Source organism: Podarcis cretensis, assembly GCF_951804945.1.
Source record: "Podarcis cretensis genome assembly, chromosome: 14".
Taxonomy (NCBI): Eukaryota; Metazoa; Chordata; class Lepidosauria; order Squamata; family Lacertidae; genus Podarcis; species Podarcis cretensis.
This window is the reverse complement of record NC_137183.1, coordinates 18,742,214-18,769,848: the sequence shown is the minus strand read 5'-3', so window position 1 is coordinate 18,769,848 and position 27,635 is coordinate 18,742,214. Positions and strand designations below refer to the sequence as shown.

Sequence of the window (27,635 nt, the reverse complement as noted above, 5' to 3'; positions counted from 1 at the left end):
GGTTGAGGAAGCCTGCTTTAGCTTGTAGTTACAGAAGAAGGTGTGGATTCATCCCATATGGGCATTTATCCCAGTGCAGTCCAAGAGAAGAAATGGCATCAAAAGAGGAAGATGGCTGCGTGACTGGCCCCTTTGTAGGGTCTGCCAAGGTCACGCACCTGGTCACATGCAGGGAGAAGATGCTCCAGACCAGGTATAACAGGAAGTTCAACTGGGTGGAGTAACATCCCCCTGCCTGTGTCCACTCTAGGGAAACAAGGAATGTTGTATTTGACTGCTCTAATGGGTTACATCCCACACCAAATTGGCCATTTGAGCATTCTGGGTAGAAAAAAGCTGAGCCTTCAATTGTCTCTTGCTCTTCTGTCCCGACTCCATGTTTGTTCTCTGATTCTGCCTTCTAGCTATAGTCCTCTAATCCTGATTGCACTTTCTTCCTGAGGACTCGTCAGTCTCGAATTGCAGTTCTTAGTTCCTGGCGTGTTCGGGAACGTTGCACAACACCCAGCCCTGACACAGGAAAGAGAATGTCCTAAAACCCAAATGTCCTGGACTATAGAACTCCTGGATGTGCTTAAGTCAGCCACAACCCACTTAATCCTGACTCAGTCAGAGCAGCTTTCTGCCATTCATTGCCATAGCATCTGTGTGCTAATCACTTTATGGGGCATGTTCCCAAAAGGCGGATTATGCATCCTATAAACAAACAAACAAATAAATCCTGAGATACTTCGTAACATTTTCTACTAGCATTTTTTAAATTGTTGCTCGGCAAACTTCTGAAACGGTAAGAATGTAAACAGGAAACGTTTCACAAGAGCACGGTAAGAAAAAGAACAACAAAAATTAATCTCCCTTACAAATGGCTTAAGCAGTCCCACTGACACCTTGTGTTCCCCCAAACTTCTAATCGCTTTGTGGAACACTTCTTTCTGAGTTAAAATTGGAATGAAAGGTTAATAAGAAGTATGTGCACAGCCCCCAAAATGTCTATAGGCGAGTGAGAGACAAATCTTAATTCAACGCAAAGCCTTTCGGGTGAAACAAATAATCTTTTAATCACACTGAATTGTCAGATTATGAGACAGGTGTATATCCTATAAAACACAAATGTATCGTGTCCTGTTATGTGTAAAAATGTGATTTGACTTTTAGGAGACAACTGACAGCAGCCTTGTTTAGGGAAGTTTTTAACGTTCAAAGTTTTATTCTGTTTTTAATGTTCTGTTGAAAGCCGGCCAGAGTGGCTGGAGAAAGCCAGTCAGATGGGAAGAGTAGAAATACTAAATAATTGTTGTTGTCGTCGTCGTCATCATCATCTATATTGCACATTCTGTGGACTCCACTGGCTTTGCATGGAGAGAGAGAGCTCTTCCATTCAGATCCTGTCCATTGTAGGTAACTGGCTGGCCACTGTAAAGCCACTTCCGAGTTCGAGAGGAGGTGGGGTTGCGGGCTTCACGCCCTCCCCACGTGCGCGGGGGCTGGCTCTCAGCCTCTGCACCATTGAGGGAATCCTTGGCTGCGTCATCTCCCTAGCCAGCCAATTGGCTGGCCTGGGGGAGGCGTGGTTTGCACTATTTAGCATTGGCGCGGCCAAGCATCTCCCTCTTTTGCCGCCATAGCTCCTCTGGTTTCCCACCCACCCGCCCTTTAGGTTTCATAAGATCTTGCTATGGACTTTGGTTGGTCGCCGTCAAGGGCCTGGTAGGAATTTTCCCACTTGGCAAATTGGCACCAGCCACTTGGTTTTTTCGCCTTCCTCGTAGTAAATCGTCACAACTTCCTGGGATTGGCGGTTAGGCATTGGTAGGGGTATTGTTATGTAGATGAAGGGGGGAGGAAGCGCCATCACCTCCCCTGGATTGCGAAGGGTAGTCCAGTAAAGGATTCCGTGGGGCGTGGCCCTGTCCGAAGCCTATGGAGGTGAGGGCCTAAGGCACGCCCCCAAGCGGTGACCCCGGGGGAGTTCCTAGTTGATGTGCATCAGCAGGACTCCCCCTACTGGCAGTTAACCCTTCCTGGTCTTCAAGCAATCAGGCTAAAGCCGGACAGTCCGTAGGACCAATGCCTAAGCCAATACCGCTCATCACCTGTAACCAATAAAGTTGTGGCCATTTTTAGCCCATTAACTTAAATACTTGTGTCATGTTTCGTTATTTCCACCAGGGGGAGGCGGGAACTCGCCACGCAAGACCAGGATGCTAGACTAGATGAGCCTTTCACCCTGATCTGTAATCTGGAGCGAGCCTTTCAAACATGTTAATGCAGCCAGAGGTGAATGTGCCGTTGTGGACCAGCTCTACAGCTGTTTAGGAATTCATAAAAACTGGTTCCAGGTCAGTTGTCTTCAAACAGGACTTCATCAACTTTCACATCATTTTCAGACGCAGGGACCACGTCACATACTTGTTCTTTAAAAGCCAAGGCGATTGTGTAAGGTTTTCCTTTGGGATGCTGTCTGCACCTGTTCAGGTATGCATCATAGTATCCCTTTCCTCTTCCCAGTCTGTTGCCGGTTTGGTCAAAACCAAGTCCTGGCAGGAGGATGAGATCCAGACCCTCTGTTGAAGAGAGAACATAAAAACATATATTTTGAGTGAAACAGTACTGACTTCACCAACTCATTTCCTTTTTATTTATTCAGGAAGGGTGGCATATATTGACGCGTGCACAGACCTCAAGATTTGCCTTATAGCTATGTTGTTTTAAATTCTCATCTGTTTCTGAGTTGTTCTGTGGGCTCTCTGCTTCGATCTGCAGTTCCGCTCCTGAGGCACACTGTGTTAAAAAAAAAGCTCTCTGGTTCCCCATTCATTAGAATGGGGAAATCTAAAAGCAGCTATGACTTAAGAGTGGGGGAAATGAAAAGTTTGAGAGAAACCGAAATTGTACCACCCCCTCCCATGTACAAAAACCAACTTGAGCAGCAGTAGAAGTTTACTCCCAATACTGGTGATGGGACAGTGTCCTCAAGCACAGCTGAGGGCAGCAAGCTAGCTCTGCTCTCATGTTAGGGACTGATGGGTTCTTCTGATCTGTGTCAATTATGTATGTGTTCACTCACAGGTCTATTCCATGCAGATATTTTTTTAAAATGCATAAAAATTGCATCAATTATTATTATTATTATTACAGTGGTACCTCGGGTTAAGAACTTAATTCGTTCTGGAGGTCTGTTCTTAACCTGAAACTGTTCTTCACCTGAAGCACCACTGTAGCTAATGGGGCCTCCTGCTGCCACTGCACTGCCACTGCACGATTTCTGTTCTCATCCTGAAGCAAAGTTCTAAACCCGAGGTACTATTTCTGGGTTAGCGGAGTCTGTAACCTGAAGCATATGTAACCGGAGGTACCACTGTACAGTCATACCTTGGTTTTAGAACAGCTTAGTTCATGAACTCAGAACTCGAATGGCGCAAACCCAGAAGTAGGTGTTCCGATTTGTGGACTGACTTTGCCTTGGAAGCCGAATGTCCGGCGCAGTTTCCAATTGGCTGCAGGACACTCCTGCAGCCAGTCGGAAGCCATGGCTTGGTTTCCGAACACTTCGGAAGTCGAACAGACTTCCAGAATGCATTCTGTTTGAAAACCAAGGTATAACTGTATTATTATTATTATTACTACAGTGGTGCCTCAGTTTAAGAACAGTCCAGTTTAAGAATGATTTGGTTTACAAACTCCACAAAACCGGAAATAGTGTCTTGGTTTGAGAACTTTACTTTGGTCTGAGAACGGAATCCGAACGGTGGAAGGGCACCAGTGGCAGGAGGCCTCATTAGGGAAAGCATGCCTCGGTTTAAGAACAGTTTTGGTTTAAGAGCAGACTTCCGGAACAGATTAAGTTTGAAAACTGAGGTACCACTGTATTATTATTAATAATAATTGAATTTATATACTGCCCTTTACCCAGAGGTCTCAGGGCAGTTCACAGAACCAAATCAAAATACATACTGTATTTTTGGCTCTATAAGACTCACTTTTTCCCTCCTAAACAGTAAAGGGAAATGTGTGTGCGTCTTATGGAGCGAATGCAGGCTGCGCAGCTATCCCAGAAGCCAGAACAGCAAGAGGGATTGCTGCTTTCACTGCGCAGCGATCCCACTTGCTGTTCTGGCTTCTGAGATTCAGAATATTTTTTTTCTTGTTTTCCTCCTCCAAAAACTAGGTGCGTCTGGTGCGTCTTATAGAGCGAAAAATACGGTATTCAAAATAAAAACAACCCAATAAAAAAAACCTTCAAAAAACACACCAAACACCACCACATTTTAAAAGGGCATAGGATGTCAATCAAATCAACCAAAGGCCTGGTTTAAAAGGATCACTGTAGGCATTTTGTACACATTCTTCCTCTAAAATAACCCTTTTTAAAGTAAACTGCACCATGAAATTCAGAGAGCGGAAAAGAAGCACAGAAAGCTCACTTGTACAGAGTCAGACCATTGGAAGAAGAAGAAGAGTTTGGATTTGATAACCCGCTTTATCACTACCCGGAGGAGTCTCAAAGCGGCTAACATTCTCCTTTCCCTTCCTCCCCCACAACAAACACTCTGTGAACTGAGTGGGGCTGAGAGACTTCAGGGAAGTGTGACTTAGCCCAAGGTCACCCAGCAGCTGCAGGTGGAGGAGCGGGGAAGCAAACTCAGTTCCCCAGAATACGAGACTACCGCTCTTAACCACTGTACCATACTGGGGTACCTTTACCGGTAGATGGGCCAGTGGTCTGATGTGGTATATAAAGTCTGCTGCTATGATGCCAGCTGTGAAGACATCATATAAAAACAGCAAAGGTGTATGTGTGAGTATAGAAACACACACACAGTGCTATCATTCTCAATCATGCAGATTCCTTTGAATCATTAACAACACTTACGCTTGGCTAGGATTTCTTTAACTGGTTTGAAATCCTAGATATATGCACTATAATTCACAGTTCAGTCACATAAAGGTTACAAGTGATTGGTAAACAATATGGATGTAGAAACAACTAAGCAATCTCTTAAGGATAATTTCCACGTTCCTGGTACTTCACTTTAATTCCTCTTTTCTCTCTTGATATTAGTGTGTGCTGCTGGCCAGGGCACTTTTATGATTGTTTCTTCCACTGTTTGGTTTTAATTCGTCCAAGCAGGCTCATATCCCTGACTCACTTTCTTTTTTAAAAAATTACAAACTAGGATTGCTTCGCTGCGGGCGCCTTTCCCCCCCCTGCTCAAGCTTTTCACAGGTATAATTATTTTTGCAGTTGATCTATTATGCAATCAATAAGATGAAAACTCGGCTTGTGCAGTTAATAATAATCAAGATTCTACTCCGACTTTCTTTTTAATAGAAGAAAGGAAACATCTGGTAGCTCTACAACGCTGCAGCATTTTAACTACAGGCTGGTTAATTTGGACTGTAGCATAAGGGATAAAAGGAAAATAGGATTCATTATAGATTGGGGCCCTGGCTGGGACACTTCTCCAACCCAGAATATATGCCTGTCCATGTTTTTGCACTTGGGCAAAAAAAATGAGAGGCACAAATACAAGATGGGTGACACCTGGCTTGAGAGCAGTACATGTGAAAAGGATCTAGGAGTCTTGGTTGACCACAAACTTAACATGAGCCGACAGTGTGACGCGGCAGCTAAAAAAGCCAATGCAATTCTGGGCTGCATCAATAGGAGTATAGCATCTAGATCAAGGGAAGTAATAGTGCCACTGTATTCTGCTCTGGTCAGACCTCACCTGGAGTACTGTGTCCAGTTCTGGGCACCACAGTTCAAGAAGGACACTGACAAACTGGAACGTGTCCAGAGGAGGGCAACCAAAATGGTCAAAAGCCAGGAAACGATGCCTTATGAGGAACGGCTAAGGGAGCTGGGCATGTTTAGCCTGCGGAAGAGGAGGTCAAGGGGTGATATGATAGCCATGTTCAAATATATAAAAGGATGTCACATAGAGGAGGGAGAAAGGTTGTTTTCTGCTGCTCCAGAGAAGCGGACACGGAGCAATGGTTCCAAACTACAAGAAAGAAGATTCCACCTAAACATTAGGAAGAACTTCCTGACAGTAAGAGCTGTTCGACAGTGGAATTTGCTGCCAAGGAGTGTGGTGGAGTCTCCTTCTTTGGAGGTCTTTAAGCAGAGGCTTGACAACCATATGTCAGGAGTGCTCTGATGGTGTTTTCCTGCTTGGCAGGGGGTTGGACTCGATGGCCCTTGTGGTCTCTTCCAACTCTATGATTCTATGATTCATGTTGTCATGGGCTCACAGGATGACAGCATACTGGATGAGGACCAATACTCTTTAAATACCCTTGCCTTAGAAAACTGAAGAACTGATTTGGATGTCCTCCCTGTAAAACAGTCGTATCTTGGATCTCAAACTTAATCCATTCCAGGAGTCCATTTGACTCCAGAAACGGTTGGAAAACCAAGGAACAGCTTCTGATTGGCTGCAGGAGCTTCCTGCACTCAATCGGAAGCCGCATCGGACATTTGGCTTCCAGAAAACGTTCAAAAACCAGAACACTTACTTCTGGGATTTCAGAGTTGGGGAACCAAAATGTCTGAGTACCAAGGCATTCAAGAACCAAGGTACGACTGTATATTGAATGGATTGTGATTTGGGGGCTATGGATGGGGTTCTTGTTTTTATGGTTTTTATTGTGCTCTGTATCATAGAATCATAAGATTGTAGACCTGGAAGGAACCACCAGATCATCTACATAGTACAACACCCTTTTACCCTGTGCTTTTTTCCTTTAAAAAAGATGTTTAGGGGTACTCTCATTTTGACTCAAGAAAATCACCATTTTACAGTTCAAATCGGGAAAAGTAAATACAGTAAATGGACAGAAGCACAAAAAAATCACAAAATGTTTAGGGGGTATGCGTACCCCTGCGTACCCCCAGGGAAAAAAAGCACTGCTTTTACCCAAGGCAAGACTCAAACCCACAATTCTCAGATTAAGAGCCAGTGTGGTGTAGTGGTTAAGAGCGGTGGACTCGTAATCTGGTGAACCGGGTTCGCGTCTCCGCTCCTCCACATGCAGCTGCTGGGTGACCTTGGGCCAGTCACACTTCTCTGAAATTTCTCAGCCCCACTCACCTCACAGAGTGTTTGTTGTGGGGGAGGAAGGGAAAGGAGAATATGAGCCGCTTTGAGACTCCTTCGGGTAGTGATAAAGCGGGATATCAAATCCAAACTCTTCTTCTTAAGAGTTTCAAGCTCTACTGACTTAGCTATTCAGTAGTAGTAGAAGAGGAGGAGGAGGAGTTTGGACTCGATATCCTGCCTTTCACTCCCCTTAAGGATGTACATGTGGAGGAGCGGGGAAGTGCACCCGGTTCACCAGATTACGAGTCCACCGACTTTACCACTACACCACACTGGCTCTCAGTAACACTGTGGTGTCCATCTTCCCAACGCCACCATTTGCTTGTGTGTGTCTGTCCCGTCTCCCACCCACAACACAACTGTTGCTTTCTTGGTGCAAAATAGCATTTCAGGGGCTGGAGGGAATTCTGTGCAAAGAAGGAAACAATAGCAGGGAAAAGGAAGAGTGAAGTCCAGGTGTTTTCTCGGCTTGAATTGCATGTTTGCACTCAGGAGCTGAGGTTTTGCTGGCCATCGGGCTTTCAGACGTTGATTCATGCCTCTGCCAGGGAGAAGAAGGGAACCGGCTGCCGTCCTGAACCGCTGCCAAGCTTAAAGGCAACCATTGTGCCGATCTGCTATTTTTGTTCCGATATGGAGTGGGAATCGCCAAGGGGACATTTGAAACAAATGAGCCTGCGGCGGCTGTGCAACCCTTTGGAACGAACCTCATCATCTTACTTGTTAGTTTTTGCAGAGGAGAGAAACTTCAGGAACTTTTATTCGCTGGGGGGATGGATGTAGGAGCAAAAGCACTGTATTTCATTACGAAAAGAAGAGAGCCTGTTTCTGATGGTCGGCGTACGCTCTTGCTGAACCTGCTGTGTACAAGTAGAAAAGTGGGAAGGGAGTTGCTGGCTATTCCTGTCAATTGCTTTAGGGATACCCTGGGATATTCGCTGTCCTGTTAGTAAGCTTCAGGCTCACTTAGTTTTCTTTGATATGCTTTAAACGAATTGCTATTTCTTAATTAAGCGGTATATACATCTTGTTAATTAAGCCTATCCTCTTGCTGATAACACTTCAAACATCTGACAAAGTGGGCTTTTGTCCACATAGGCTTATACCACAATAAATCCTGTTTGTCTTTAAGGTGCTGTGAAACTCTTGGCTGTATGTGTGTGTTTTTGCTCATTCAGATAGGTGCCAATGATGTGATACTGATAAAACCTCATTGATGTGGGCCTGTTGTATAGCATCCTCTTTTGGGTGAAATATTATTGTTCATATTAACTTTGCTTTGGAAACAATCCTTGACATTTGTAGGTGCTCATATGCTTCTAAATTATATTCCTGCGATGTGGAGACTAGCAGATGCACAGCAAATGTGGAAGCTGTTTCAAAGTTGGAAGGGTAAATAATCTGAACATATTCCTGCCCTTTCTACATTTGAATGTATCTAGGATATATTAGGTAAAGGTAAAGGGACCCTGACCATCAGGTCCAGTCATGGCCGACTCTGGGGTTGCGGCGCTCATCTCGCTTTATTGGCCGAGGGAGCCGGCGTACAGCTTCCGGGTCATGTGGCCAGCATGACTAAGCCACTTCTGGCGATCCAGAGCAGCACATGGAAATGCCGTTTACCTTCCTGCTGCAGCGGTACCTATTTATCTACTTGCACTTCGATGTACTTTCAAACTGCTAGGTTGGCAGGAGCAGGGACCGAGCAACGGGAGCTCACCCCGTCGCGGGGATTCGAACTGCCGACCTTCTGATCGGCAAGTCCTAGGCTCTGTGGTTTAACCCACAGCGCCACCCGCGTCCCTTCAGTATATATTAGGTAAAGGTAAAGGTACCCCTGCCCATACGGGCCAGTCTTGACAGACTCTGGGGTTGTGCGCCCATCTCACTTAAGAGGCCAGGGGCCAGCGCTGTCCGGAGACACTTCCGGGTCACGTGGCCAGCGTGACATCGCTGCTCTGGCGAGCCAGAGCCGCACACGGAAACGCCGTTTACCTTCCCGCTGGTAAGCGGTCCCTATTTATCTACTTGCACCCGGAGGTGCTTTCGAGCTGCTCAGTTGGCAGGCGCTGGGACCGAGCAGCGGGAGCGCACCCCGCCGCAGGGATTCGAACCGCCGACCTTTCGATCGGCAAGTCCTAGGCGCTGAGGCTTTAACCCACAGCGCCACCTGCGTCCCTCAGTATATATTAAGGTTGCCTAATTAGGGACGCGGGTGGCACTGTGGCCTTGCTCACTGGAAGTCGGCAGTTTGAATCCCCGTGACAGAGTGAGTTCCCGTTGCTCTGTCCCAGCTCCTGCCAACCTAGCAGTTCGAAAGCATGCCAGCGCAAGTAGATAAATAGGCACCACTCTGGCTTCTGTCACAGTGTCCTGCTGCGCCAGAAGCGGTTTAGTCATGCTGGCCACATAAGCCGGAAAGCTGTCTGTAATGGTTGTAAGGGGGTTACTTGTGCGTAAATTGCCTTCAGTTTAGTCCGTTTGTTTGCTCAACCATGTTTAGGGTTGGAGCTCGCCCTCCGTGACCTGTTAGTCACTTGCAGAATCCGTCAGTGGGCGTTTCTTGAATCTCTTCCAGCATAAAAGCTGCTTGACCCCAAGTCTCCTCCTATGTTCCCTGCGCGGAACGCGTCTGCGCAAGTGAGGGGAAGGCAGAGGCGTGCCAGCGCTCTCTCCACTAGATTCGGGTGAAGGGTCTTGGAGCCCTGTCACCAATTTCTCCATCTCCCTCTCATCTCTATTGGTGTTACGCTGAATTCCTTCCCCCCTGCTGGTCCCCTCTCCAGCATCGCTCTGGAGCCCTGCCTCCGCCTCTCGCTCTGCTCGCTCTGATGTCAGTTCCCTGACACTGTCTGTGGACAAAAGCCGGCTCCCTCGACCTGAAAGTGAGATGAGCGCCACAACCCATTGTTGCCTTTGACAGGACTTAACCGTCCAGAGGTCCTTTACCTTTATTTCAAACAGTTACAAATCCAGACAGTGGTTGAGCTTTTGGGACAAAACTGCTTTTAAAAATGCCACTTCTGAGCTTTTTTTATGGAAATACAGCAAAAACGGCACTGCCAACATAAGCTGCCATACATCCGGATTTTCCCCGGACATTTGAAAGATTTACTGCAGCCGACTGCAGTATTCCGTATATATGTCTGGGAAAATCCGGATGTATGGCAATGGCCTAGTATATATTTTTGAAAATTCATTGTATCCTATGCATTTGGACACCTGTGAAGGAATCGTAACCCAATTCTGTATAATAGTTCCTGAGATCAAGTGGAAGGATTTCATCTCTTTTGGAGACAATTGGATTAACACGATGGACCGAACCTTTCAAAACAACACATTTTTTTTGGGGGGGGGGTTAGAATTCCTAAGCAACGCCAGATATGAAGCTGTTAGTATTTATCTATGTTAGTATCTATCAGGGCATATGGTCTGCTGATATTGATATATGTTTAAATTGGAGTTGATAGATTATTTTTTACTGTCAGTATGGACTGATGTGGTTTCTTCCTGTTATATTTGCAAGAGAAATCTAGCACTAGCTTCCCCGTCTCTGCTCTGCTCTTCCCTCCCCAATCTTTTTGTTTAATGTCTCCAGTCTGGAGTAAATTGTTTCCTCTCACTTAATTATTTGAGGCTTCTGACTGGGAGATGCAATTTATTCGTATATTGGTATCAGTGGCGGTTGGATGGGTGTTGGATATGTAGTTACTGCCGGGGCCTCCTCACAGCTCCTGCCAAAGCTTCTTGTGCTTATCTGAACAGAAATAAAATAAACGTAAATGTATTATTTTTCAAGTAAGAATGGAGCCCAGATCTGCAATATCCTTGAAAGGTCTAAATATTTCAATATGTCTGGTGCTGATCTTGTGAGTCCAAAGTGGGGGAAAACTTCAGACTGCAGGGCCATGTTCCCTCATAGGTAATCTTCCAGGGGCCATATGCCAGTAGCAGACAGGGGTAGAGGCAACAAATAGTTGGAGCAATGGATGTGACTTATTACCATCTGTACTTTTCTACATTTAAAGCACATCCTTTCCCCCAAAGAATTATGGGAATGATAGCTTTTCCCTCACAAAGTTATTTGTTGTTGTTGTTTAGTCGTTTAGTCGTGTCCGACTCTTCGTGACCCCATGGACCAGAGCACGCCAGGCACTCCTATCTTCCACTGCCTCCCGCAGTTTGGTCAAATTCATGCTGGTAGCTTCGAGAACACTGTCCAACCATCTCGTCCTCTGTCGTCCCCTTCTCCTTGTGCCCTCCATCTTTCCCAACATCAGGGTCTTTTCCAGGGAGTCTTCTCTTCTCATGAGGTGGCCAAAGTATTGGAGCCTCAGCTTCACGATCTGTCCTTCCAGTGAGGACTCAGGGCTGATTTCCTTCAGAATGGATAGGTTTGATCTTCTTGCAGTCCATGGGACTCTCAAGAGTCTCCTCCAGCACCATAATTCAAAAGCGTCAATTCTTCGGCAATCAGCCTTCTTTATGGTCCAGCTCTCACTTCCATACATCACTACTGGGAAAACCATAGCTTTAACTATACGGACCTTTTTTGGCAAAGCTATAGTTCTCAGCAAAATATAAAACACTATAGCGTCCAGAATTCTTGACTAATATGTTTTTAAAACACTCTAACCAGCCAATGCAACCCTCTGCCTGTCTACTCAGAAGTAAGATCCACTGAATGCAATGGTTTGTGCTTGAAATGCAGCAGCAAGGTGTCAAAGGCAAACATACAGTTAGCAGGGCAAACGAGAAGTTGCAGGAATTCGTGACTGAATAAATGTGCAAATGTAGCCTTAAATAAATAGCGTTCTGAATAAATATTGAAACAATACTTCGGAGGTTGGGGGGAGGGGAAGCCCCTCTAAGAAAATTAATCCTCAGAGTTTGCAAATGAGCAGCACATTTTCTACCTAAATTTGCTTCCTGCATATAGACCAGAAACTGTCAAACACTCAAAATCAAATATACACTATTGCTCCAGCCCTGCTTTAGAGATGGCATATTAAGTTTGAAACAGCCACCCAATGGAATGGCAGACATTGATACATTGAGGTGCCATCTTTGCCAAGAGCTTGCCCCATCTAGTATAACAAAAAGCAAGTTAAATTTCTCTGCCATACTATCTCAAAAATAAAATGGATTTCTTCTTTTGTCTTTCTATTGCAAAGCAACAATAATAGATCAGCAAAGCAAGCCCGTTTGCTGGGGACAGATTTGGCTAATTTTATATATATTCCATGTTAAACTGTTTTTTGTACTTTTAATTTTTCCAAACAGACTTTTAGGAAGCTGCCCTTAGACCCAATCGGTATTCTGTGTTCCAGGGCTGGAGAACATCTCCAGATGTTGGACTCCATCAGTCCCAGGTAGCATAGTCAACCATCAGGAATTGGAGTCCAGCAATGCCTGGAGAGGACCACAAGTTCTCCATCTCTGGTCATCTCTCCCTGACACTCCAAAGGCTCGGGAATACTTTCCTTCCCCATCAGCTTTTAGCAGGAGATGTCGGGGATTGAATCTGGGACTTTCTGCATTCAAAGCTCTACAACTTACCTTCAACCTTTGACATACAAAGCAGGTACTCTGGCATGCAGCTGTGACCCCCTGCATGCAAGGCAAATGCCGTACCACTCAACTATCTCCTTCTACTTACAGTTCAGGTGCAACACCAATAAGCTACAGTTCCTCCCATAGGTGACCTCCACATAGGTGACCGTTCCAGCAGAAACACTCAAGAACTCTCCCTCTGGAGTGTATCTGTGTCAGAGACGTGGCCGAATCAAATGCCTGAGAAGTGGCTGAGTGTGAAAATGAAGGAATGCCATTCCACAGGGAGCCAGTGTCTGACTCTGGAGAGAGGGAATGCTGGCAAAGCAGGGGTAGGATAGTTTGGGTCCCCTTCATCTAGAGTTCCCATACTCAGATAAAGCAGCAGACTTGGAAAGCTCACAGTCAGAGAGGGAGGAGGAGATAGATGGCATTGAGAGGGTTGCTATGCAACCAGGAGGGAAGCAGAGTTTAGAGGGCTCTTGGTTTGAGAGCGGGGGGGGGAGTCCACCCGCCCTCTCCCTGAACCAGAAGAGCTGAAAGGGTCAAAATGCAACGGAAGTACAAGAGCGGAAGGACTGGACTTTGGCGCCTTTCGTGATGTGAAAGGGGCGGAGACTCAGAGTGACCAACTCATAGCTAAGAGCGGCAGGCACGGAGCCGCTCTCTGGGTGTGAATTGTAAATAAAGGTACCATAAAACGGCCAGAGACTCGTTAATTCTTATCGGAGCTTGCTTGCCTGCCTGAGATCATTACTATCTGTAAGCTGTCTTCCCAGAAAATGAGGGCCGTCAGCAGAATCCGCAAGTAGGTTCCAGGTAACAGAGCCCTATCCCTCTCTTCCTCTGTGTCAGAGATCTGTGTCAGCATGAAGCATTTACAGTGGTACCTCGGGTTAAGTACTAAATTCATTCTGGAGATCCGTACTTAACCTGAAACTGTTCTTAACCTGAAGCACCACTTTAGCTAATGGGGCCTCCTGCTGCTGCCACGCTGCCGGAGCACAATTTCTGTTCTCATCCTGAAGCAAAGTTCTTAACCCGAGGTAATATTTCCGGATTAGTGGAGTCTGTAACCTGAAGCGTATGTAACCTGAAGCGTATGTAACCCCAGGTACCACTGTACCTTCCCGACCCACATTTGCCCTCCTGAGCAAAAAAGTGTGACTCTCCCTTGGATTGATATAAGTCATAAAGGTTTAAGGCAAAGGAATACTGATAATTCATCACCTAACAGAAGCAAAGCAGAGGCATACACTAACAACTATTCTTCCTGCAGCTTCCACTCCTTTCAGGTCTGTTGGGATTTGATAGCTCTTGTTCAATTTTCTCCCCCCCCCCCTCTCTCTCTCCTTCCTTCCTCTATTTCTGTTCCCCCAAAGCTTCACTTGCAACAATGTCCACTTTAAGGCAAAGGATGAAGGTGTTGAGGGGGGTGATGATGCATTTTGGAATGAATTTATATTAATTTTTGTATGCACTTTTGACCAATGGACATATTTTTATAAGCAATTTCTCCTCACAGAATGCATTTTTTGCATGTCGTTTTAACCAATATATAAAATATATGCATAATATTTTTTTTAACGCTGTTTAGTTGGACAACTGCATAGCAAATTTCTGGTAAATGCAGATTTCAAAGGATGGCTGTGCTTCAGTTTCCACATTGCTTCAGAAAATGTGATTTGGCTTTAAGTGAGAACTGAGCTAAATTCCATCCCTACCTATGAGGAAAGTTGTGTATGTTTAACCTGCAGACAAGATGATTAAGAGGCAACAGGTCAGTAAGGCTAGACGATATATCATCCAAAACCGGTTTCAAGTCCGTATCGCGGTATATTGGTTTCATATTTTTTGACCTGGCAATAGATTTCGAATCATGGGATGTGTGTGTGTGTGTGTGTGTGTGCTGTGTGCTATGCAAAATGTGAGGGAAACCGTGAAGCCAGCCAATTCCTCTTCACAGCCGCCTCCTTATTTCAGACATCGTATTGAATTGGTATATTGTGATGTTTAGCTGGAGATATATTGCGATGATGAAAACCAGATATTCTCTAGCCTTACAGGGCAGCTAGCTTCAAAATAATCGGAAGGGCAGAAAGCAGATTGGGATCTAGCGGTAGTGCGTAGCAAAAGGTAAAAAAACGTAAAGGGACTCCTGGATGGTTACGTCCAGCTGAAGGCGACTATGGGGTTGCGGCGCACATCTCACTTTCAGGCCAAGGGAGCCAGCATTTGTCCACAGACAGCTTTCCGGGTCATGTGGCCAGCAAGACTAAACCGCTTCTGAACACCATGACAGAAACCAGAGCACACAGAAACACTGTTTACCTTCCTGCCGCAGCGGTACCTATTTATCTACTTGCACTGGCATGCTTTCGAACTGCTAGGTTGGCAGAAGCTGGGAGAGAGCAATGGGAGCTCACTCCGTCGCGGGGATTCGAACCGCCGACCTTCTGATTGGCAAGCCCAAGAAGCTCAGTGGTTTAGACCACAGCGCCACCCGCGTCCACAAGCGGGGAGAGCGCTGTGCTTATGCGCTGCTTGAGGACTTCCCACGGGCATTTGGATGGCCATTGTGAGAGCAGGATACTGAACTAGGTTGAGTGTTTGGTCTGATCTGGTCTTTTATTCCAGCCAGACCCCAATATCCCATCCACTCTCTGCTTTTTGGGGGGTTTATCCCCAACCATCCATCCCCATTGAGCATGTTCAGTGCTGGCAGGGCTGCTTTGCAGGGGTGATGATCCTGGTGGCAGAATCCCAGCTGCATTAATATCTTGGATGTCTCCAATGATCTCTATGGGCAACTCACTTCCAAACCAGAGGGCATTTAAGAATAGCTTCTCAGTGTGAACCAGGAAATTTTACTCTTTCTACCACGTCTCTCTTCCTCCACCGTCCTTTTCCAGGAAGTCGCATTCCCACTCCTTTGAGTTACAGCCCACCCCTCACTATAAAGGATTTTTCTTCATACTTCTGGGTTGTGCCAATTCTGCTGTGTGTGGGTGGTGAAGCACAACCAGTCAAAGATTTGAAATATATTCACATGGATTAAACAAAAAAACAAAAAAAACCCAAGCATAAAATAACCACACGTCTTATCAGTTTACAATCAGCTGCACCGGTTCCACCTAGCAGCTCTGAGAAGCTGTGAACATGTTGAATCAAAGCAGAATAATACGCCTGTCTCCGAGTATTACTTTCTGCAATTTCATCTCGCTGGCAATTTAGCAACCTGCCTGACAATAAACTCGCAAGCGAATTACCTGCAAAACATACAGACCGCCAAAGACAAAAGCTATCCTTTCCTCCTCCTTTCAGCGTGGAAATGCTCATTCCAGGGGAAAAATGAAGATGGAAAGGTTAGACGCACACGCATGCCAGGACTTGGAATCGTAAAATTGTAAGAGTTGGAAGAGACCCCAAGGATCATCTAGTCCAACCCGGGGGAATCTCAAGCCCAGGGGCCAAATTTGGCCTCTCTAGCTGGTCCTGGTGCTGGAGGAGACTCTTGAGAGTTCCGTGGACTGCAAGATCAAACCTATGCATTCTTAAGGAAATCAGCCCTGAGTGTTCACTGGAAGGACAGATCCTGAAGCTGAGACTCCAATACTTTGGCCACCTCATGAGAAGAGAAGACTCCCTAGAAACGACCCTGATGTTGGGAAAGATGGAGGGCACAAGGAAAAGGGGACGACAGAGGACGAGATGGTTGGACAGTGTTCTCGAAGCTACCAGCATGAGTTTGACCAAACTGTGGGAGGCAGTGGAAGACAGGAGTGCCTGGCGTGCTCTGGTCCATGGTCCATGGGGTCACAAAGAGTCGGACATGACTAAACGACTAAACAACAGCTGGCCCTTTGGACTCTCAAACCTACACTCCCACACACACACTTGCAACACCCTTTCGCAGCTCTGCTTTGTACCCTCCTTGAGGGCTTTTGCCTAGTTAGAATGTGTCGTTGTATAAAGTAACCTTCTTATACCAGGTAAAATTAATACTTGTTGCTCTGTCCACATCCAATCAATTTTGCCGAGTGGCTCTGAATTCTAGCGTTATGAGAGGGGGAAGAAAATCCCAGCAGAGCATTCACTGTCTCCAGATATCTCAAGGACCGTCTCTGAACCAATCCAGACCCTGCAATCAGCATCTGAGGCCCTTTTTCATGTGCCTCCCCACAAGATGTCCGGAGGGTGGCGACAAGAGAACAGGCCTTTTCTGTGGTGGCTCCCTGTTTGTGGAATGCAGGGAGACTCGCCTGGCACCTTCATTACATATCTTTAGGCATCAGGTGAAAACATTCCTATTTACCCCTATCTGGCTGATTAACACAGACTCATTTTAAATGTGTTTGTAAGGGGGTGGTTATTTGTTTTTGTTTTATTATATATTTTGCTTTCTCATGTTGTATTTTTATGTTGTGGACTGCCCTGTGATATTCAGATGAAGGGTGGTATAAAAATAAAAAAAAAAAACAAAAACCATTGTTTCCAAAGTATTCATGGTTTCATTGGCCCCTGTCACAGCCCCTACCCCACAAGTATTTTTCTTACACTCACATTTAAGAGAAGTGACTGCACATGGCACAGCTGCCTTCAGACTTCCCTGGGGACACCTGATCTGTCTCCTGTATGTGACTGCAATGACTGAGCAAGAATTTAATTACATGGAGCAAGGGGGGGTGTCACTCAATCTCACTACTAAATCTACAGAATACTGACACCTGCTGGCTAAAGTAGGCGTTTTCGGGTATCTAGTAGCCCTCGTTGCTCAAGTTCCAGAAAGAAAGTGAGCCATTTTACACACAGCTAATCTGGGTCAGCCATTTCCTGACCCAAATTCCCCCACCCACAGTTCTCTTAAAAAAGAACCCCAAAACACCTTCCACTAGATCTAGCCCCAGTGTGGTTAGATTGTTGGTTAGGGACCTGGGAGACCAGAGTTCAAATTCCCACTAAGCCATGAAGCTCTCGGGGTGAACTTGGGCCAGTCACTGTCTCCAGTGGCGTAGCGTGGGGGGTGCAGGGGGGGCAGCCGCACCGGGCGCAACATCTGGGGGTTAGGGTTAGGGGGCGCAAATCCACGGGTTAGGGAACGCAAATCCACAGGTTAGGGGGCACAAATCCACGGGTTAGGGGGCGCAAATCCACGGGTTAGGGGGCGTAAATTACTTGCCTTGCCCCGGGTGCTGACAACCCACGCTACGCCACTGCTGTCTCTCAGCCTGACCTACCTCCCAGGGTTGCTGTGGGGGTTAAATGAGGAGGGGGACTACCATGCATGCCGCCTTGAGGGGTGGGAAAGTGGGAAAGTCAGTGCAACAAATTGATAAAAATAAATACTCCAAGTAAGGCTAGCTTTGGATAGAGTGTGCAGTTTCATTTCCAGTTAGTGCGTGCCCCACAGCTTCCTGCTAAAACCCTGTAATATTTACAGTGGTAGCTCAGGTTACATACGCTTCAGGTTACAGACTCCGCTAACCCAGAAATAGTGCTTCAGGTTAAGAACTTTGCTTCAGGATGAGAACAGAAATTGTGCTCCGGTGGCGCGGCAGCAGCAGGAGGCCCCATTAGCTAAAGTGGTGCTTCAGGTTAAGAACAGTTTCAGGTTAAGTACGGACCTCCGGAACAAATTAAGAACTTAACCTGGGGTACCATGGTATACCACAAATGTCCCGGAGGGGGTGTTGTCTTGCTTTTGTTGCACTATAGTGCCAGAGGATCCCAATAATGAAGTAACACTGGGGTTAGGTAGGTAAGGTAAAGGACCCCTGGATGTTTAAGCCCAGTCAAAGGCGACTATGGGGTTGTGGTGCACATCTCGCTTTCGGGCTGAAAAAGCCAGTGTTTGTCCACAGACACCTTTCCGGGTCATGCAGCCAGCAGGACTAAACCACTTCTCGCGCAATGGGACACCGTGACGGAAACCAGAGTGCACGGAAATGCTGTTTACCTTCCCGCCACAGTGGTGCCTATTATCTACTTGTGCTGGTGTGCTTTCGAACTGCTAGGTTGGCAGGAGCTGGGACTCAGCAACGGGAGCTCACCCCGTCGCGGGGATTTGAACCACCAACCTTCCGATCGGCAAGCCCAAGAGGCTCAGTGGTTTAGACCACAGCGCCACCCACGTCCCTGCATTGCAGAGTAACTAATAAAGTGGGATGATGTACAGGCAGCCCAGTATAAATCATCCACTTATGCACTATTATTGCCCCAGTGACATGTTGCAAAACACCCACAAAAACACAACAAAAAGGGCTCTGAGCAATGCGGATAATAATAATAATAATAATAATAATAATAATAATAATAATAATAATAATAATAATAAAATTATTTATATCCCGCCCTCCCCTGCCGAAGCTGGGCTCAGGGCGGCTAACAACAATAAAATAGTGCAACATTCTAAAAACATTCTAAAAATTAATTAAAATCAAAATTGATGGCAACCATAAACTAAAGTTCTGTAATTTCACCACTTGCATGCCCAATGGATCATTGCACTTTGCAAGTGATGTTCTTCTGCAGATCCTACTGTATCAGTAACTCCATTCTACATAAAGTAAGAATCAGGCCTTTAGTGTGGCGAAATTCCCTCCCCTTCAACATTTAGGTTGGCACAGTCTCAGTTGTCTTTTCAGCACCGACTGAAGACCTTCCTCTTTCAACAAGGCTTTTCAGTTTGGATCTTTCCTGGTCTGGATCCGTACTGGATTTTATTTTACTTTTTGAGATGTTTTTATTATTTTATCACCTGATGCTTCCAGCCCTTGGGAGGAAGAGAAGGCTATAAATTTAATAAGTAAATTAACTCCGTGAAACTGACTTCTGAGTTCCGCCTGCAAAGGACAGTACTGTTCGATTCATCTCTGCCTTGAGAAGCCCTGGCAGTTTAGAAGCACTGCTAGGATCAGGAGCTGCTCCTGCTCCCCCTTTTCCCCCAGAGGGGCTCTTTCACCAGCATACTAATGCCTTAAAGGTAAAGGTAAAGGTACCCCTGCCCGTACGGGCCAGTCTTGACAGACTCTGGGGTTGTGCGCCCATCTCACTTAAGAGGCCGGGGGCCAGCGCTGTCCGGAGACACTTCCGGGTCACGTGGCCAGCGTGACATCGCTGCTCTGGCGAGCCAGAGCCGCACACGGAAACGCCGTTTACCTTCCCGCTGGTAAGCGGTCCCTATTTATCTACTTGCACCCGGAGGTGCTTTCGAACTGCTAGGTTGGCAGGCACTGGGACCGAGCAGCAGGAGCGCACCCCGCCGCAGGGATTCGAACCGCCGACCTTTCGATCGGCAAGCCCTAGGCGCTGAGGCTTTAACCCACAGCGCCACCTGCATACTAATGCCTTGCTAGACCCAAATCCCTTCTCCTGATACCCACCCACCCGACACAGAAGTGCCATGGCTCATTGTCTTTGAGCAGAAGTTCATTCCAAACTTCAAATCATTTCATTAAAAAATAAATTACATTAAGAGCTAAGCCTTGATTTTCAATTTTGTCTCATGCCATGGTCTTTTTTATGACCAGTGTAAAAAAAAAAAAAAGGCAGAAAAAAATACTTTTTAAATTAATCTCTCGCTTGGATATATATTGTACTGTAAATTTTAATCAACCCTCCCAGAAGGGAAGAAAATCTAATAGTCCTGGCAATCACTTTACAATCTTGTTTGGACCATTTTCTGTTTTTCCCATTATGTAGTTATATTTAACTTCGCCGCTTCCAACATATGCGCTCCATCTATCTGTCATTTTGCACACATCTTATTTAAATCCTTCAATGGGGCCGTCAAGACGTTATTTACTACACAGGTGGATTTTTTCCAGGGCTTCTTAAATGCAGGTATGCACCTAATGTCCATAGAATGTCAGTCTGAGAATGATTAAAATAGCTCACTCATTATACCTTCATGCAGAGGTATACGATTAATGAATTTTTTCTGCCCACAATTGAAATTGCTCTTCCCCCTTCTCTTAGCTTATGTACCAATTCTAAAGTCCTGCAAGAGAACGAAGTATTTTCAATTTTAAAAATTGGAGGGGGGTGGAGAGGGACTTGAAGGACTTCTCTGTGACCCTTCCCCTCTGCAGGGAGGTGTGACCGATTCAGATGGCCCGCCCCCACCACTTAATGGATCCAAATCAGGCTTCCTCAGCCCTCCAGATGTTTTGAGACTACAGTTCCCATCATCCCTGACTACTGGTCTTGCTAGCTAGGGATCATGGGAGTTGTAGGCCAAAAACATCTGGAGGGCCACATTTGAGGAAGCCTGATCCAAATGGTTTCCAGAGAGTGGTAGGGGATGTTTTATCCCATGTTGATGGCCTTTCAGCTGATTCCCTGGTGGCCCGCTGGATTGTGGAGTTAACCAGGGCTATCGACTGTCTGGCTCCGAAGCGCCTTCTCCGATTGCATGGAGCCTGGACAGCCCCATGGTTTTCCCCAGAGCTGAGGGCGATGAAACAATCGCTGAGACAGCTAGAGTGCCGGTGGTGGAAAACTCACTCTGAATCGGACCGGGCACGGGTTAGAGCTCAACATTGAGCCTACCAAGTGGTGATAGCAATGGAGAAGAGGACCTTATTTACCGCCTCTATTGCATCTGCAGAAAACAGCAGCAGGAGACTCTTCCAGGGCCTTCTGGCAGTTCCCTCCCTACAAGAAGTGAGGTTACATTGAACCAAGCAGAGGGCCTTCTTGGTGGTAGCACCCACCCTGCAGATCGCCCTCCCATCAGATGTCAAGGAAATAAACAACTATCTGACTTTTAGAAGACATCTGAAGACAGCCCTGTTTAGGGAAGTTTTTAATGTCTGATGTTTTATCGTGTTTTTAATATTCTGTTGGGAGGCGCTCAGGGTGGCTGGGGAAACCCAGCCAGAAGGGTGGGGTATAAATAAATGATGGTGATGGTGATGATGATGGTGATGATGAAGATTTGATTCAGTCCATGTTTTTAGGCAAACTTGGTCCGTGCATCTTGTCAATTTGAAGAGAACTGATCTGATTCACAGACTGTTTCCATAACAATTGCTCTCTCTCTGTGTGTGTACTGTATTGCATGTGTGTTTCTGCAGTGCAACAGAGCACAGATGTGGAAACTGGTGTCATCCAGATGCTTTTGACTACAAACCCCCTGATCCCTGACCATTGGCCATGCTGCCTGAGGCTGATGGGGATTGGGAGACCCACATCTGGAAGGCGACAGAGTCCCCACTCCCAGTCTAACCGCTGTACCACTTTGGATATTTTCCGTCAATGACTGTCCATGCCTTGATATGTCACAACATTACTCATCTCTCCCACAAGGATGTATTCTGGCACCAAATTACAGCCCCCTGCTCACCAAGCTCACCTGCCGCTGACAAGGCTTCTTCCCTGATGTCATTTTCAGCCGGCTGATGGATGTTCCAGGAAGTCAAGGGCAGCAAAGCAATTTCTTCATAGGAAGCTAGCTTCACCATGTCCATGTGGCTGCTCCGGGGCTTGTAATGCGGAATGAAGCACTCTTTGCCACGCTGGAAAATGTCCTTAATGATTTCTTCTGTCTGGACCTCATCTGACATGCTTAGGAAGACGGCAATTCTCCGAGATGCTTGGTATTTAGGATGCTCCAGCACCTGCACTGGGAAAGAGAGGAGTTTGCAGTCAGAGAGATTGGAAAGTTCACGAGAAAAAAGGTTGGGAGAACCCACCTTTTCCTTGAGGCATCGGGCTTAACCACATAATCCAAGTTTCCAACTGCAACCAAGGTTGTTGTTCTTTTAATAGTGTATCAAACCATACAGTTGGAAAGGACCATAGCAGTATAACTTTTTCATTAAAAAACCCCGAAATCCCAAGGGAGCAGAAAAGACTATTTATGTATGTGACCACGGCTGCGCGGATTTTATTGGCCCAGAGATGGAAAGAAGATAAAGTCCTTACCGGAGAAGAATGGCAGTTGATAGATTGTGCCGAAATGTCTAAAACGACCAGAAGAATCAGAAATCAAGAAGACCAAAATTTTAATAAGGAATGGGAGGAAATTGTAACTTATCTTAAAAACCATTGTAAACTGTTAAAATCATTAGTAGGATTGGGATAACACTAGTAGTTTAATGGTGAATTTTGGATACAATGGAGAGGTAAAAGATTTGGATGATCATAAAAGATGCAGGAGGAAATGATTGACAATAGGACCCACAAAGGGGAAGAGGGAAGTCCAGAAGATTCTCTGGAATCTTGCTTTTATGTTGCATGTTGGATATGTGACTAAAATTTTAAGCTGAAAACCAAATAAATAAATTTATATAAATAAGGGGGGGGGAGGAAGGGACCTTAGTGGTCATCTAGTCAAGATTCCTGCTCAGAGCGGGATCTGAAACATAGGATGCAAGTACTAAGATGGCTTCCATCCTCTGCTTAAAATATCTTCAATATCTTCCATCCCTGTCGGATTACTGCCAAACAACTCTTACTGCTAGGAAGCTTCTTCTAATGCCTAGCACAGATATGGGGAACCTGCGGCCTTCTAGTTGGTGTACCCCCATCACCCAGGGCAAAACTACAACTCCCCATTGCCCAAGGCCATTGGCCATGCTGGCAGGGGCTGATGGGAGCTGAAGTTCAATGGTACCTGAGAGGCCAGTGACTCCCCATCCATGGCCCCCTCCTAGTAATCTTCACCCACTGAACTCTACCTCTGTCCTCTGGAATAACAGAAAACAAGCCTGCTCCATCTTCTGCCCGGCATCCCTTCAGATATTTGAAGCAACGCTCTTGGCACAACGTCTGGAAACAAGCTGCTTCCTTACTAGAAAACTGCCAGATACCATTTGATCCAGCATTCACTGGGGTCAAGGAATCTTTTTGACCCCAGTGGACCAGATCTGAATCTCCCCACCCTGTAGATCAGGCATAGGCAAACTCCGGCCCTCCAGATGTTTGGGACTACAATTCCCATCATCCCTAGCAAACAGGACCAGTGGTCAGGGATGATGGGAATTGTAGTCCCAAACATCTGGAGGGCCGGAGTTTGCCTATGCCTGCTGTAGATCAACTATGACACTTCCGTGTTGTATTGGGAGAAGGGATTTAAGCCTAGCAAAGTATTACATTAATATGCTGATGGAAGATGCCCTTAGGCTGAGAGACTGTGACTGGCCCAAGGTCAGAGCTTCATGGATGAGCAGGAATTTGATCCGGGTCCTAGCCCAAAACACTAACCACTACAATGCCACTGCTGCCTCGGGTAAAAGGCCTTGCTCCAATCCTCCTCTGACAGCTCAGTTTAGCTTCCCCACTACAGTCATACCTTGGATCCCAAAGGCCTTGCAATTCGAATGTTTTGGCTCCCAAAGACCGCAAACCCGGAAGTGACTGTTCCGGTTGGCGAATGTTCTTTGGAACATAGTTTATTTCCTTGACATCTGATGGGAGGGCGTTCCACAGGGCAGGCACCACTACCAAGATGGCCCTCTGCCTGGTTCCCTGCAACCTCACTTCTCACAGGGAGGGAATCATCAGAAGGCCCTTGGAGCTGGACCTCAGTGTCCGGGCTGGACAATGGGGGTGGAGACGCTCCTTCAGCGATACTGGGCCAAGGGCTTTATAGGTCAGCACCCAGTGGCGTAGCGTGGGGGGTGCAGGGGGGGCCGGCCGCACCGGGCGCAACATCTGGGGGTTAGGGTTAGGGGGCGCAAATTACTTGCCTTGCCCCAGGTGCTGACAACCCACGCTACGCCACTGTCAGCACCAACACTTTGAATTGTGCCCGGAAATGTACTGAGAGACAATGTAGGTCTTTCAGGACCGGTGTTATATGGTCTCGGCTTAACTACAATGGCCTCTAAGCTGTTTACAATACAAAAAGGGGTTGGTTTGTTGTTGTTGTTTTTTTAAAAAAAACCTATTAAAATCTGAAATTAAAATGCTTGTTGGAATTTTTAAAAAGTCTTTGATTGGTACTGGAGGTTCTGTAGGGAGAGGGCCTGCCTGACGTCAGCTAGAAGGCAGAGCCACAAAATTGGGCCCACAATCCTAAGCGATACAAGCCATGCATTCCAACCTTGATGGACCATTAACGGTGACTCCCCTGAAGACCTCAGTTACTGGACAGGGATAGATGAGATTAGGTGGTACTTGAGGTACCCTGGATCCAAATTGGCAAGGTGCTTGTAAATCAGCAATCGTATCCAGATTGAGAAGAAGATGCTACACTAGGTGGACCTTTGGTCTGATCCAGCAGCCCTCTTCTCAACATACCTTCTAGGGAGCTAGGCAGGTGTTTGGGTTCTCCTGGGCAACCAATTTCATACGCCCCTAAAACTTACACACACACACACACACGCATGCACTCTTGAATCCCCAAATTCCCCCAAGTGTTTAGCTTCTGACAGCTTCTCCGCAGGGACCACCACCATCTGGTAAACAGGATTAAGAAACGGGATTATTTTCGGAGGCTTTCTCATTTGGGGCTGTGGAGTCTCCTTATCTCTGCAGCGGGACTCGATGCAGCCGTAATAGTTACAAGCATGAACTCAATCTGAAAAGTGAGCTGGGAGTCCCTGAGGAGATCCCTGCTACTCCTTGAGCTTCACTCGGATAACCTGAGGCAAGACACTCTCTGTAATGTGGGCATATTGCAAGCAGCCAACATTACAAAACTGTTATTAGGATCATGCAAATAATGTCGATGAAATCCCTTGAGCACTCAGGAAAACACCATAGGCATGCTAAGTATCAGCTAGTTCAGCCATAATTTTTGCCAATCTTTACACGGTTTCAGAAGAATTTGTGTCGCTGTTAGGCTTTGGGGCTCTTTGCCCCCTTCCCTGAAGGCTTGAAGACGCCAAACTAAAACATGTTTCATTCCAACAGGTTTATGGGTCAACTGGCTCTTAAATCATCCTCTTACAACCAAGTTTATTTGTTGTGTTTATTGGTCTGACGGGGACGCAGGTGGCGCTGTGGGTTAAAGCCTCAGCGCCTAGGGCTTGCCGATCGAAAGGTTGGCGGTTCGAATCCCTGCGGCGGGGTGCGCTCCCGCTGCTCAGTCCCAGCGCCTGCCAACCTAGCAGTTCGAAAGCACCTCCGGGTGCAAGTAGATAAATAGGGACCGCTTACCAGCGGGAAGGTAAACGGCGTTTCCGTGTGCGGCTCTGGCTCTGGCTCTGGCTCTGGCCAGAGCAGCGATGTCACGCTGGCCACGTGACCCGGAAGTGTCTCCGGACAGCGCTGGCCCCTGGCCTCTTAAGTGAGATGGGCGCACAACCCCAGAGTCTGTCAAGACTGGCCCGTACGGGCAGGGGTACCTTTACCTTTACCTTTTATTGGTCTGATGGTTGTATATACGGTATGATTGTTTTAATCTGAAATCTCGTTAGCTGCCTCAAGTGGCTCACAACTTACTGCAAGCTGGAAAGGCAGGATATAAATATATATTTTAAACTGATATATGTGAACATTACACCCATTTATTTACAAGGAGCTACTCAAGACAGCTGTCAATATTGTGTTTTATTTCATTATTAATGTCTGCATCCTTCTGTTCTTTCAAGGAACCAAAAATTGGGGGTATGTTTTTTTTCCTGGCAGGTTTCCCAAACAAGTACTGGGAAAAGGCAGATCTTCTTAGGCTCAGAGATGACACAACACTCGGCATGATCAGGCCGCTTTCCAGATTATATTTAAGGTCATCCAAGTTTGGGTGCCCACCACTTAGAACTATCTCCCTACAAACAATGGGTTCTACCCAATGCTGGTCCTATTCAGAGTGTTGAAAATAATGGGCATGACCAACTTTGATCCATTAATTTCAATGGGTCTACTCTAAGTAGAACTTTGATATCACCTGCAAATCAAGATCCAGTCTTGTGAAAACATACTCCCTTCTCACCCTACCTCTTTGGAGAGAACGTTCCTCTTCCTGGTGCCGATCAGAGTTTTGAATCACATGCATGCCAATGAAAACCATGGTTTATACAAACAACATGGCAGGATCACCATAGTTTGCAGACCCACCTCAGACCAAGGGGTCCACGGTTTGCATTAAGCATGGTTTAAACTGGTGCAACGCAATATGGAGCTGTGATTGACACAAGGAAGGTGGGGCGGGGGGGGGGGGAGAAATCACTCTAGAGCAAGCCATGGTTTGGATGCAGAGCTAACCTGTTAAGTTGTGGGTGAACATATCAGACGACACAGCAATTCTTCAAACAGCTCTTGTTTATTCACAGGCCAGAACAGAACTGAACTGAAGGGTTCTGCCAGCCTGCTTATATAGAGCTCCACTAGAATGCAACAGTAACCATTTTCTGTAACTATCCAATCACTGAACATCACTTTCAATCCCTTATTTGCATATGTGGACCTGAGTGAAAACTATCTACGGTATCCTCCTGCTGGTCCAGGGTGAGAACTTCAGTACATGACATAACCAAAGACATTTTGCTGCCCAAGAGGGAAGAACAAATGATGCTCCCCCCAGAATATCAAAGGTGTATCAAGGTGTTCATGTTATGTTGGCACCTGAGGCTGAATGGCCCACAAGCACCTCTCCTCATCCCTGGGAATGAAAATACAATGTGATATTAAATATGAAATTAAATGACCAACTCAGTCAGTAGAGCATGAGACTCTTAATCTCAGAGTCGTGGGTTTGACCAGATGACCCCCGTGGTCCCTTCCAACTCTACAAATCTGTGATTCTGTGAAGAATTTGCTGTCATTTCACGACACCCAAAATCAGTCACATTCCCCCTACCTAATGATAGGGCTGGCCCAGTTTAGAAGAGTCCAGAATTACTTCTGCCCTGGGCCATTGCCAGGTTTAAACTGGCCTAGAAACTTGAGCTCCTTTCCTGATACCAAACCTTTCCCTCCCAACCAAGCTTCAACATCAGGCAATAGGTTATTTTTAAAATTTGCAAATTTCCCACTATATTTGCATTTAAATTAAATGTACTTTGATGTGCACTGGCCTCGCTCCCACTA

The 27,635-nt window shown here is 46.3% G+C and overlaps 1 protein-coding gene across 1 annotated transcript in view; it reads right to left on the bottom strand.

Moving 5' to 3' along the window:
• Positions 1-1,032: 1,032 nt before the first annotated feature.
• The window catches only part of MTHFS (methenyltetrahydrofolate synthetase), a 31,105-nt gene continuing 4,502 nt past the window's right edge, over positions 1,033-27,635 (bottom strand). The window contains exons 2-3 of the mRNA XM_079954410.1: positions 22,015-22,279; positions 1,033-2,564 (exon numbers count right to left, since the gene is read on the bottom strand). Coding sequence (XP_079810536.1) covers positions 2,341-2,564; positions 22,015-22,279 — 489 coding nt within the window. The 3' untranslated portion in view covers positions 1,033-2,340. The remainder of the gene's footprint in view (positions 2,565-22,014; positions 22,280-27,635) is intronic.